The sequence below is a fragment of the Silurus meridionalis genome, chromosome 2 (genome assembly GCF_014805685.1).
Source record: "Silurus meridionalis isolate SWU-2019-XX chromosome 2, ASM1480568v1, whole genome shotgun sequence".
In the NCBI taxonomy this organism is placed as follows: Eukaryota; Metazoa; Chordata; class Actinopteri; order Siluriformes; family Siluridae; genus Silurus; species Silurus meridionalis.
In genome coordinates, this window is record NC_060885.1 from 33,203,775 (window position 1) to 33,218,467 (window position 14,693).

A 14,693-nucleotide genomic window follows, 5' to 3' on the forward strand; every position below is an offset into this window, starting at 1 on the left:
TGGTGGACATTTGGTTGGTCCTTTAAAGAAGTAAGCAAACAAACAGACCAATATGAAACTGGCATGTAGATACAGCTTTAACTTGATGCATTGATGATTAAGGAGAACATAACAAACGTGTGGGACATTGAGGTTCCATTTTCTGATTAGAGAGAGAGAGAGAGAGAGAGAGAGAGCGCGAGAGAAGAGAAGAGAAAAGAGAAGCTTCAGCCTCATCCACATCTTCCCTCTTTTACGCACATACAACCTCTCCACACGCTCGCACGCACGCACACGCGCGCGCGCAAACATCTGACTTCGTGTTTCCTTCAGCAGAAGAAACGAAATGGGAAATGTTCCGGATTTTTTAGAGAAAAGGTGAGATGAAATGCACTGGCAAATGATTCGATATTTATTCGTTTTTAACTTAAACTAATTACTGAGCTGATTAATCTAATTACCTTAAATTCTACCGGTGATTTCTAACGGTTTCTAATTTATGGCTCTAGAAACAGGATTTATTGTAGTATTTCAAGTTATTTTTATTTCTTTAAAAATGTGAGAAATCATAGTATTAAATTATTTTATTAGTAAGAGTTTATTCGGATTATATCAGAAGGAGGAACTCTGTGCAGCTTGACTTTTAGGAATAATCGGTGCTCGAGCTTTTCTGATCATCTCCTCTAAATAAACCTAATCTAATAATAAGTTAGATATAACTGATGATTGATTCCTCAGTGTGACTAAATACAAACCTGTCTGATCTAAAGATCATAAAATTCATAAAATCTTTTTTTTTTTTTATCACAGCAAAAACATCTCCACCACATCTTTACTGGAACTTCTACAGGTTCCTCACGCCTGCCATGCAGCCTTAATGTCTAAATTTGCTCAGGATGAACATGTAGGAAAATTGCAGAGAAATTTAGAGAAATCTAGAGAAATTTTTGTGTTCTCTGTCATCTCAATGCACAAAGGAATAATATTTAGCCCAAAGCCAGGCAGCTTCTGACTGCTTCAGCCAAGGTCAGAAAGCTTTTTCTTCAAGCAATGAAGCAATGTTCTATGTTTTTTAGATGTGAATCATGTTCAACTATGAATCAAGAGCAACTTGGGGGTGTGGCCAATTTCTCATCACGACGACTGTTATTAATGATTGTAAAATAAACAATATTTGGAATTATTATATATATATATATGCATGGTATTTGAAATGTTGAAACTTAAATACATGGTCTTTAATTTGTGACTCTGTACAGATGAACATTCATTACTAAATATGTAGGTAAATATAACTGGCATGCATGGTCTTGCTTTGACTATAGGTAACTAAAGACAGGTAAGAGGTGATTTTTTCTAACAAAAAATCTTGCTTTGCTGTGTAGATGACAGAAAACATAAATTTTCCATAGTCACAGATCAATTTGGCCAAATCGTTTGAGAGTTAGTTAGTAAAAAAATAAAAATATCGTTCTAATTTTAAGTTGGCTTATAGAGACGTAATTATGCTGTGCACCATATAGACCTCTGGGACAAGTCAACAATTATTGCTAAGCATCTGTTGAGCCTGAGAAAAATACTGATCATGTAGAATGTGTTCAGAATTTTAAAAGGAGAGAAGAAATTTGGTAGCAGGCAGCTACAGCAAACCCGATCCAGAAGACACAAAATGTGACTGTTTTAATGTGATAAGTTCAGGAATGAGGTGAGACAGATTACTGATCAAAAGATCTGGTGTTCACGAGAGGTTATAAGAGGATGGGGAGCAGCTGAACTTATGCTCAAAAATCTATAAAGCAATCAAGCAGGAACAAAAGCAGCACTTAAACAACAGTCAGTTAAATCGTATCAGCAATAGAATGAATTACAGTGCTTTTTAATAGAGCTGAGTTACTTTATAAGGCTTAATGTTTTAATGGCTTTTAATGTCATTATTCTGATCAGAAAGAAGATATCTTCATTGCGCCAACTGCTGTAATCTTCTGTAGTCCTGTAGTAAAATACTGATTTCTGTCAAAGCTGTTTTTGTCAGTCAAAGCGATGGCATTCCCCAAGAAGGTTTAGGTTACATAAAAAGAATGACTTTAGAGCACAAAGGATTGTGTTTTCTCCAAAATGTGAGAGAAGCAGCAAAAATGTAGACAATTTCCGATGCTTTGGAGATTTCGATTTATAGTATGTATCTATAAGAGCAGAAAAAAGTCTAAAAGAAATGTATCACCAGGATTATTGGTAGAGAAAATGTGATTCCTTGTTTAAAATTGCCATTAAACATTTCAACAACTAATTAAAGCATTAAATAAATAAAATATATGTTAAAAGCTTTGTTTCCTGTCTGAGCTATTGTTTAAAGTCTGCTCTGAGGCAAAACGAGACTAATGAGTCCACATCATTAGCATAACATTGGCATCAAAGCTGCAGCTTTACTAGTGTTTTGTTGCGCTCTGGTTTCCTCCTTCGGTCTAAAGACATGCTGTGTAGTGCGCCCTGTGTAGGATAAGCACAATAGAAGATGGATGGATAGAGGGATTAATAAATGGTGTTTTTTTTCCTGTGAGTGTGCTTTCATGGAAAGTCTTGCTGCATGTGAGCAAATACTGTTCTCCTGGACTTAGAGCTCATTTTCTTGGTGGTACGCCATGTAAAGAAGAGTCAGAATTGATGCTGGTTAGGCGTTAAACGTACCTCTTGTATCTTTGCTTTTACATAATGCGAGTTTACTCGTGAGTCATGTTACAATCCAACATGTCAATGTCTGCTCTTTCTAGTACGCTCAATGAGTAACAGAGGTGGGAAGTAACGGAGTACAAATACTTTGTTACTGTACTAAAGTAGATTTTTTGGTATCAGTATTTTACTCCACTATTTATTTTTCAGACAACTTTTTACTTTTACTCATTACATTTTTACACAAATATCAGCCGAACAACTGATTTCCTGTTACTGTGCGTCTTTTTCAATCCGCTGGTGTATAAAGTCCTGACTCTCACTCACCACAGATGTAGACTAGTTTATGGAGATAAGAATCAGCAGGCAGAAGGCAGTAAGACGTTTTTTAGCTGTCAAAATTAAAATGATTGTAAACGGCACTACATTTTATTAACGCTATCAATTCAGCGCGCATTTCTGTTTCACCATTTTTATAGAAAATGTAAATACATAAATAAATAACTAAATAAAAAAGAGGTGCAATTAAAAAAAAAATACGTTTATCCACGACGTCCTTAGATATAAAATAAATAAATAAACTCCAGATAAAAATATTTTTAATCAGTAAACTTTTGTTTTATTTCTGCGCCAAGTCTCAAATTAAACACCAAATCCGCCATGTTTTACACAATTTACCCTCTGGGTGGCGTTTTGTGGGTTTTTCCCTCATAATGGCGACACAAACTTAAATTACTGTCTTTATTGATCGTACAGATAAAAACAATACATCATTTAAATCTGTAAAATGTCTATAATTTTATTTATATAAGCTTCCTGACTTGACTTGAAGAGGGGCAGTCTCTCCGGTATCACCTCATTAACTGTCCGTGTGGAAACATAGCAAAGGCTCTTAATGATGTCCACACGTCTCTGCACTGATATAGCCTTTATATTTAATCACTGTACATATGCTTACATACATATCACATGCTGTAAATATGATACATGTTTAACACCTCCAAGCTGCCAGTTTTGGGCACCTGAGCAAGCACTTAACTCACTACTGCTCATTTAGTAAATGAGATCATTAAAAGTCGCTCGGCAGAAACACTTCCAACAGGAAGTGGCTATATCTCGCTATCTTTGTCTCTCTATTTTCTCTATCTAATTGTCTCTGTGTCTCTTTTAGTAAATGTCTCTGTCTCACTGTATATGTCTCTCTCTTGCTGTCTCTCTATTTGTTTCTCACTCTTTCTAAAGCCGTGTCTGTGTCTCTTTGTCTTTGTCTCTGTCTTTCCTGCTTATTTACACGTCTAACAAAGTTTTGAGTTTTGAAGTAATGCCATTAGTGATCTATGATGAAAGACTTTCCTGGTTGGATTCTTACCTCTAGTTTCATATTGAACATTATAAGAAGTTTTTAAAAACAGAACAATAAAAGGTCATTAAAAGTGGTTGCTGGTAAATCATGGTATATCAGTGGTGCAGGTGTTGGAGATGTGGTTCTTGTACCTGAGTCACTTCTCATAGACTTCGAGTAACTGAGAGAATGTACAGGAAGGAGAAGTTTTGACCCTCTACTATCATGATCTAAGAGGAAACAGTGGTTTTTTAACTATAGAAAAACCAAAAGTCCAATAAGCAACGCCTTGTTTGCCTCCCATCTGGTAGTGTAGTGGTTAGTAATGCGGCCTCTGCTATCTGACTCACCCAGTTCAATTCCTACCCCTTAGCTTTCCTTTAAATTGTTTAAAAAGTTTTATAAAAGAACCAAAAAAGGTCCTAAAAATCAGGTTTATGCAGGAGATCCTGTGGCTCAATTGGAAGAGCTTTACCTCTAGGTTGAGAGGTTGCTGGTTCAAACCCCAGGAATAATGAGGAAGGTGTCAGAAATGGCTGCGTGGAAGGTTGGATGTGGACAGTTTCAGAGGGCTTCAGAAATGGCTGCGTGGAAGGTCAGATGTGGACGGTTTCAGAGGGCGTATCCTGAACCAGAGTGGCAATAATCAGGCGTCTGCCCCCTGGCATCTGAGAAGCTGAAAACAAGGGGTTATGAAGCAAAAACATCCAAAAAAGCTTCAACATAGGCTCCGGGCAAAAAAAAAATTTTTTAATAACCTTTTTCTCCTCCACCTACATGCAAAACTATTACCCTCACTTTCTTTTTCTGAAGCTGTAACCCAGCAAGTCTTCACAGACTCACAGTCACCAGCTCCATTGCTCTCCACACACAACTTACCCAGTGTGGGGACAAGCCAGATTTGAACCAGCAACCTCTGAGCTCAGAGGCAAGGCTTTTACCACAAAGCCATGAAGTCCCATAAGACACCTTCTTTTTTGGGGGGGTTTATCCTTCGTTTCCTGCTTCAAAGCAAGAAATTCAGACCACAAAGAAACACAGAAAGCAGGATTCAAACCCTGAACCCCACCAACAGCAAAATACCAGTCTTAACCTACTGAACCATCAGGAAGGACAGGCTGTGCCAATTGTTTAGAGCAGGTCTATCTTTTCTTTCAAACCATCAACACAAGAATATAATGCTAAAGACAGACTTAGAAAGCAAACCCATATTGTGATTAGCAGGGACAATGCAGGATTTGAACCCTGATTCAGGATATTAGCAAGGCACCAGCATTAACCCACTGAACCATTAGGAAGGACAAGCTGGGAAGCTTGTTTAGAGCAGGTCTATCTTTCTATTTACCCCATCAAAACAAGAATATGAAGCTGTAGGAATCAGGAATTTAACCTACCTCATGACTAGCAGACAGAAAGCCAGGTTTGAACCCTGACCACCAACATTAACAAAGTACCAGCCTTAACCCACTAAGCCATCAGGAAAAAACAGGATGGGAAGCTTGATTAGAGCAGATCTATCTTTCTTTTTAAACCATCAACACAAGAATTTAACGCTAAAGAAAGATGTAGGAAGCGAATACAGATGTAAGTAGCACAAGTTGAACCCACATTGTAAATAGCAGGACTCGAACCCTGATCCCCACCACCAGCGAGACACCAATGTTAATCCATTGAATCATTGGTGAGGACAGGCTAGGAAGATTGTTTAGAGCAGGTCTATCTTTCTTTTCAACTCATTAAAAACAAAAATATCCCTAAAGAAAAATGTAGGTAGTGATTCCTGATCGTGACTGGCAGGCAGAAAGCAGGATTCGAACCCTGAACCCCACCAAAAGCACAACACCTGATTTAACCCACTGCACCATCAGAGAAGACAGGCCAGGAAGGTTGTTTAGAGCAGGTCTATCTACCTTTAAACCATTAACGCAAGAATATAAATCTAAAGAAAGATTTAGGAAGCAGGAACATAACCGACATCGCAACTAGCAGGATTCAAACCCTGACCCTTACCACCAGCGAGGCAGCAGCCTTAACCCACTGAACCATGGAAGAGATCAGACTGGGATGCATGTTTAGATGAGGCACAAGCCTTAAACCACTGAGCGACCACTGCTGAAAAGCATGTGTGCTTTTTGGAGGGTTCATACTTTGTTTCATGCCAGCGCAGTAAGAAAGAAGGCATGTAGGACTGGCTTTGAAACCTTATCACCAGCGTGGACTATATTAAGGACCACGTCCAGGCACAAGCCTTAACCCACTGAGCTACCACAGAAGTGCCTTTTTTTGGTGGAGTTATATTTCATTAAAGACCAGGAAATCAAGAAATTAATCCAACACAGAATTGAAATGTTTTCAGAGTGGACAAGGTCCAGAAGTTTTATTTACCAACACAGCAACCACCAGCTCGACCAGGAATCAAACTCTCAAACTCATCCTCGTGGGGACCCTGACATTAACCCACTAGGCTATCACATCCATCCATCCATCCATCTATCTATCTATCTATCTATCTAGTCATGATGTGAGGACCAGTTAACAGCTAAAACAGGTAGAAGTTATAACTACTTTTTACTTAAGTACATGTCTGAGCCAAAACTTCTTCACTTTCACTTGAGTAAAAAAGTATAATCAGTACATCAACTTTTACCCGAGTATTTTAAAACATGAGGATCTGTACTTCTACTTAAGTAAAGGATGTGTGTACTTTTGCCACCTCTGCTGAGTAATGAGTGTGAACATACATCTCTGGACCATTCATCCCTTCTGCAGTGATTAGAAGGATAGCTAGGATGAAGCGTCCATATAAAACCTTCTTTCGGCTTCTCCCGTTAGGGGTCGCCAAAGCGGATCCGTTTGATTTGGCAGATGTTTTACATTGGATGCTTTTCCTAACGCAACCCTCCCTCCTTGGGACTGGCACTGAGAGTGGCTGGTGATGGTTTTCTGACCGGGAATCAAACCCAGGTCGCAGCGGTGAAAGCGCTGCATCTTAACCACTAGACCACCAGGGCACCTAGGATGATGTGTCCATATATTTTGTGAAGATCTAGCATAATGTCAGTGTATTGTATTGTAGATACATTACACTTTACCCTTTATCGTTTCTAAAGTGGAAATTTTTGTTGGACTTAAGGTGTTCACGTTAACAAGACCATTGGACCAACAAACAACAAAAACATTATCAAGAACATTAAATCCATAAATTAAAAAAAACACTCGTTTAACATTTTGCTAAGGTAGAGCTTAAAGCTTCACCAGCTTCAAATGATCTGACAACATCTGGCCCGTTAAGTAATCAATAGCATCACCAGACAAGAGTAATTCTGTTTCCAGGGCAATATAATTCCTATATATACAGCATACACCATATTATACACAATTGTAACATATTGACTTGATGTTTAGTAAATTTGCTTCTGAGGTTTCTTTGAAGCAAAGTGTCTTTTCAGTCACTGGTCAATAATAATTTAGTTTGCAATGATTGTTTTTAAATGCGAGGCACCCTAAATTTAGCAATTTAGGTTTTTACTTCAAATTCCTGGCAATTCAGTCCGAATGATTTAATTTGATAAAAGTGAATACATTTTTTTTTTACCAGTGTTTTTTTTAGTGTTTCATGGTGGTTGGTGTGATGATTAAATGTAAAAACAGGATATGGATACCATCTATGAGGATCTATTTAGATCACTTATTTTAAACATTTTCAAAGATTGTTATTAAAAAAAATTGGGGGGGAAGAGAACTTTGCATTTTTCTATGAATGAGTATATAAAATATTAAATAAAACTGTCAATAGAACAAAACAATTTTATATATATATATATATATATATATATATATATATATATATATATATATATATATATATATATAATTAGACAAAAAAATAACACTGAAAATAGATAATAATATATCTTTTATTGTTATAGATGGTTTGTGGTTTCAATTTTAAAATCTTTTAATGTCAACTCATTTCAATATTAAACCGAAATCAATATATTCAATATTTTCAACTGAAATTCACAATGAGCTTTGCATTTAAAACTATATGCCCCCGTGTATTTACTATTACAGGTATACCGTGTTGGGCTGTTGGCGTAGAAGGATGTGGAATCTACCATTAAAGCACTACCATCAGGGCTGACTAGCGTTGTGATTCCTCACTGTGACCTCACGTAACCTGACTATTCCAGACAATGAAGATTTGAGGACCAAGAATTTGAAATCAACAACAACAAAAACCTCACAGCTTAATCATGGCCAACATTACGCATGTGGCAGTAGTGCTTGTGGACCCTCATGGCCAAGTGCACACAGAGGAACATGATCCCTACTTAGACCTCTACGATATGGACTATGGGGTCCCAGACGAGGAAATGCCAGACACCACTCAGGGCCTGGCCTATTTTGTGGCCACCATTGTTATTGGAGTTGTTCTTGTCTGCATCATGCTGGTCTGCGGCATTGGTAACTTCCTGTTCATAGCCACTCTGGCCCGCTACAAGAAGTTGCGCAATCTGACCAATCTCCTGATCGCAAACCTGGCCATCTCCGATTTTCTTGTCGCTGTTGTATGCTGCCCTTTCTTGGTGGATTACTATGTGGTTAAACAGCTGTCATGGGACCACGGGAAAGTGCTCTGTGCTTGTGTTAACTACCTCCGAACTGTTTCTCTGTACGTCTCCACCAACGCTTTACTGGCCATTGCTGTGGACAGGTTAGTGAAATTAAATGTCGGTGTTTCCTGATGAAGGATGATTGCATTAGGACAGACGGCCCTGAGGTGTGATTGGATGTTTTTTCGAAAGCCTGTCACTAAACCATGTGTGAAATTTCTTTTGGACAGGTGTTTTGTTATGTTTAGTGCACAATAGCAAAAATGGATTCTTACTGCTCGATAATGCATAAATAAAATACAGTCAAATCTCAGTGTATGTAAATTCTACTGCAGAACTATGCCATATTAAAGATAAATAGACCTATTATACACCTAATTTCATTACGGAATAGTTTTACAGATAGCTTTTTAAAGACTGTTGACACCAATTCTAATTGTAAGAGTACAGTAATAGTATATAAATTGGTCAGAAATTGACACAGATGTAACTGTTACAGTTTTCCTCGATTGCTAAGACACATTTCTTGAAAGCTGCTCTCCTTTTCTCTAAACTGTAAACACAAAACCCAATTCTCAGGCTACATTCACAAAACCTCAGACTCTTCTTGCAAAACCAAACTTTCACCTGAAAAAAGTTCAATCTGAGCTCAAAACTGAACTATGTTGTCAAATCGTGCCCCGAGTCAATCAAAATTAAAATCACTACGGAACAGTCACTAAACACTACGTAGAAAAATAGAAAACACAATGCTCAGGACATGAAGCTGGAGAAATAAATGTTTATTGTTCACTGTAGGTTAAATTCACGTTGCAAAACAAAAAAACCTGTGTATTTAGCACTTGTACAAAAAGACAAAACAGAAATCTTGTGCATTAACACGTAGCACTTGTAAAAACAAACAGAAATCGTATGCGGTTGCCACTTGTGTACAGTAAGCCCATGTAAAAATAAAGTACAAAAATATACAAATAAGTGCATTACTTAGCCACAGCATCATGTCTCCGTACTGGGTCAGGCCACAGGGCTTTATCCACACCACAGGCCACATTTTGTCTTGCCAGGCAACGGGGGAAAAAACCCCTGGCATGCCGTATCCAGGCTTGGCATGCCTCCACACCTATGTCACCACAGGCAAGTCCCATAGCTTGCAGGAGATTTACCCGGGTGAAAGGTTGGCGTTCATATACCTTCCATCACCATGAGGAGAAGAATTCCTCTATGGGGTTTAGGAAAGGGGAGTACGGTGGATAAAACCTTGGTTCATATTGAACCACTCTCTAACCTCTGTGAAAACTCACATTGTCCCAAACAACAACATAGATGGGATGCTCATCCTGCTGCCCTAACAGAGCATCTCACATGTGATTGTGGAAAATGAGGAGCTGGTGAGTGTTGTAGGACCCCAGGTTGGCATGATGGTGGACAACCCCATGATTGCTGATGGCAGCACATAATGTGACATTGCCACCACGCTGCCCAGGAACACCAACAATGGCCCGATGGCCAATCACATTACAGCCTCTCCTTCTCCTTTTGGTGAGAATAAACCCAGCTTCATCCATGTACACGTATTCATGGGGTCTTTCCGTTGCATCCAGTTGAAGAACCCTCTGTAGAAATACATATAGTTTTGTAAGTGATACAGAAAAAGTGATTAAGGCCACTACAGTAAATCACTACTTAGAGTAATCAACATTGAATGTGTCTGGATATATGCCAACCTGTACATACTGGAATCTTTGCTCTTTGACTCTGAGTTGCGATCAAAGGGCACTCTGTATAGTTGTTTCATGCGCAGTCTGTTGCGCTTGAGGACACGATCAACAGTAGAGAGGCTGACACTGTTGATACCCTCAAAATTTACATGGTCCTCAATGATCTTCTGCTGAATTTCACTCAGTTTAATGGCATTGTTCTCACGGACCATATCAACAATTATGGTCTTTTGGTGTGGGGAGAACATATCTGTCCTCCCACCCCCATGTGGCAGTCTTTCAATTCTACAAAAAGAGAATATGGAGTTACCAAAAATATACATGGAATACTAGGCCTACAAACAGTTAGACCAACCCTCCATTACAATACTACAGTACATTGGTACAGTGACGTACTGAAACATATATTTACTTACAGTATACTGTGGTACAGTATATAGTCTGTCATACAGTAATTGCTGTCAACATTTACATACTGTACTATAATGTCAAAAAAAGGTATTTACCTGTTCTCTTCTCTGAATCTTCGGATTATGGTGGACACAGTGAATCTACTGATGTTTGGTTGTACCCTTTGTCCAGCCTCCCTCATGCTCATACCATGGACAAGAACATGGTCAATCACAGCAGCTCTGATTTCATCAGATATCACTGTTCTTTGTCTTCGCTGACCACCTCGACCTCCTCTTACACAAACTCTTCCTCTCAGATTTCTATCCATTGTAGGGTCTCACAAACCAGTGCTCTCTGAACTGGATTACTGTATATGTTCCCTCACAAGTGTGATCCATTTTGAGTTATAGTGTTCAAGTGGTGTCACCTGTGCTTTAATTGTGTTTGACTTTTGTCACCTGTGCTCACCATTATGCAGCACGGGTGCATCACAATAAAAATGTGTTGGCAAGTTGTGTCTAAACAGGTGAAAAGTGCTTATGGTTTTGCCAAAAGAGTGATTGATTCAATCAGTGGGTTCAGGCAACTGAGCATTTGGTTCAGACAATAGGGTTTAGTGTTTTAGCAATTGAGAAAAACTGTAATATGAATATATTTGAGATCAAGGATCATTTACATTAAAATTGGGCTATAATAAAACTTTTTGAAATTATTATAATAAAAACTTTAGCTATTTTTTTTACACTGAATACTCTAAAGTTTCTTAGTACAAGTAGTCCCTGAGTTCTCTGTGATTTTGGTGTTTAAAAGCCCAAATTTAGCTCTTGTCTCTCTCCTTTTTATTGGCGTCACTGGATACTGAACCAGAGCGCGTCCGGCTCCTTCCTCCACTTGAAAACCAGTGCACAATTCACAGCCACATACCTATACACAGTAAAGTTTATATATTACGTTAGGGTAAATTGCTCTGTTTTAAATTACGTACCCGTAACTTGCAATTTACCAATTTACATTATGTAATTTAAAAGAGAGCAATTTCCTACCTCATACTGTTCACCATTGTGTAAAACTCCTGGGTAGACTACGCCATGTCGTGAATTACTATATTTTACGTTACAATGAGGACGTTGTAAGGCATCTCCATTATAATTCGGGGACAACCTGTACTTTTAACATAGTTAAAGTATGACTACAGTATAATTATGACTGCACGAACAGTATAATAAAGAGAAAACCTATTTTAAAATCTAAACTGATAACACAATATTTCATTAATCTGAGAAATGCATGAGTAAAACTGTCTGAATTGGTCTTTTAAGAAGCTTGGAATAAAATCTTGTAATGTCTTTTTAGGTACATGGCAATTATTCACCCATTAAGGCCCAGGATGAAACATCAGACTGCCTACTGTTTAATAACAGGGGTGTGGATCGTTCCGGTCATCATCTCTGTACCTTCTGCTTACTTTACTTCTGCGACCAAAGTACCTTACGGTGCCAACCAGAGTAAAACCTTCTGTGCTCAGATCTGGACAGTTGACCAGCAGTTTTACTATCGTTCCTACTACCTCTTCATTTTTGCCGTAGAGTTCCTGTGCCCAGTCCTGAGCATGGCCCTGTGCTACATGCGCATTTCCAGGGAGCTCTGGTTCAGAAGCCTCCCTGGTTTCCAGACGGACCAGATCCGGAAGCGTTTGCGTTGCCGGAGAAAGACAGTCATGGTGCTCATCGGGATCCTCACAGCATACATTCTCTGCTGGGCTCCTTATTATGGTTACACCATCCTGCGCGATTTTTACCCGACGCTCATCTCCAGGGAGAAGAACTCGCTGGTGGCATTTTACATTATTGAGTGCATTGCCATGAGCAACAGTATGATCAACACGTTCTGCTTTGTCAGCGTGAAGAACAACACTGCATTGTACTTCAAGAGGATTGTCCTGCTGCGCTGGAAGTCCACTTACACCTCCAGGAAGACGGAAGTGAGGACACTGTCTGTGCCTGTGACTGAGGAGATTGATTGTATACAGCTGAGGTAAAAAATTTAAGTAAATAAACTGTAGATTTGTCGCTGTCTTTTAGAGATCTCCAGCAGAATTGCGTCATTTCACTTTTATGATCAAGTAAATTTTTCAGCAGTTTTCCTGAAACTCATTGGCAATCGTGGGCAGTTCTACTGAATGTAAACAACAGAAAATTGTCTTTGAAATTAACAGGTTTTATTGGATTCAGTTAGAATCCAATCCTATTGGACAATGCGTTATTTTGTGATTATTAAATATCTCTGTTAGTATTGGTAAGCTGTAAAGTGATTTTTTGTGAAAAGTCCTTTTTTTCAGTGAATGTGCAAAATTCAGACAGTATTTTAAGGGTTTATTAATTAATACCAAGCAAACGAGTATTTCTCAAATATTATTTTGTGGGTTTTTTTCTTTCTGTTTGTGGTGTTATTACCTTGATATTTATATTAGTGTCAATTATTTGAAAATAAAAGGACATCAGGAGATCATTTCAAGTGGATCATCTCATTGCCGATGCTTTGTGTTCCAGAAGTTCACCATGTTTTCCTTCCTTAATTGTGGCTTTCTTTGTATCTTTGTATCATCTTTTGTGCATGAAGCTAAGACAATAAAATTGAACCTGAGAAGACATTGTCCTCTTACAACTAATTTTCTGCCTGCTTGAAATATTACAGACAAAAGAAAGTCACACATTTTTGTGTAAATACAATGTGATCATCTCACTGATAAACCTACTGAGGTCAAAGATGGTGTCAGGTCACCAGACATTATATAAATATCGATCATTAATACGATTAATCTGATATATTATCATTCATTTCTTTACCAATTTCTTAAATTTATATTTACCTTAAAGCCTTTATTTCTGTTCTACTGACCACCAGCAGATCTGCTTATGTTCTTCGCTTCAAGATGCACATTTAGCATTTGCTGTCTAATAAAATTAGTCTCTATACTAATCTCATCTGTCACACTTATCTGTCCATTAACACAGGCTGATTTTATTGCTCTCATTCATTTTCGAGTATGGCCTTTCCTGGTTAAGATTCTAATGAAAACACATAAATATAGATTCTCTGAAACTGCAGTATGCTCTTAGTAATCTTGCTATGACCTAAACGATTTCTGTCATCCCCTGCATCCATTTTTACCTTCGCTGTAAATAATAATTTACCTTTCTTGCTGTCACAAGTGGAAGCCGATATGCGATTGTGAAAAAACATTGAGGAAAGATTTTTCCCTCTCGACTTTCAGTAATTTATAGACTGTTTGCTTGTTAGTTGCAAAGCACCAACATATGTTTAAAATCAATGTGGGAGTTTTAGAATGTGCTGGCTCTTAGCAGGGACACTGACCTAGATTAAAGGATTTCAACAATCCAGAGATGAAAAACAGTCTGACTGCAAGTAGACGATCAGCACAAAAGAACATCATAATTAACCTGCAGCTACAAGTAATTGTAATGTAACAGGACATCTCCCTCGTTAGCTGTAGGGGGGTGCTAAAGGGGAACGGGAGACGTCACATGATCGTGTTGTGTCTGGCACGATGTCAGACAACTCGCTTTAAGCTTTTTAGCTAATCCTGTCTACATCATACAACCTGATGAATGACTGGATAATGATGTAGTGCAGCGTAGGGTCTGTACCCAGCAATGTCAAGACTTTTGTGCACCCTTTCTACATTTACTGATCTGAAGGTAAGGGGTTCTGCCAAGGTGGGACTCTTAAGCCCTGAAACAAGGCTCTTAACCTTCTGTGCTAAAGGAGTCCTGTTCCATGGCCGACCCTGCACCTTGAGCCCAGCTTCTTAACATCGCTGGGATTTTCAAAGAATTTTCACAAATGTTTTTCCTAACATTTACAGTTACGTTTATGGCATCTGGTAGACACTCTTATCCTTACAGTTATCTCATTTATACAACTAAGCAGTTGGGAATTAGGCAGAACTCATGACCT

At 38.4% G+C, this 14,693-nt stretch overlaps 1 protein-coding gene across 1 annotated transcript; it reads left to right on the top strand.

The window, feature by feature from the left end:
- Positions 1-206: 206 nt before the first annotated feature.
- prokr1b (prokineticin receptor 1b) lies at positions 207-13,357 on the top strand. Its single transcript, XM_046875824.1, has 3 exons — positions 207-357; positions 8,063-8,705; positions 12,069-13,357. The coding sequence occupies exons 2-3, from the start codon at positions 8,245-8,247 to the stop codon at positions 12,751-12,753; spliced, it is 1,146 nt and encodes a 381-aa protein (XP_046731780.1). The 5' UTR covers positions 207-357; positions 8,063-8,244; the 3' UTR covers positions 12,754-13,357.
- Positions 13,358-14,693: the final 1,336 nt, after the last annotated feature.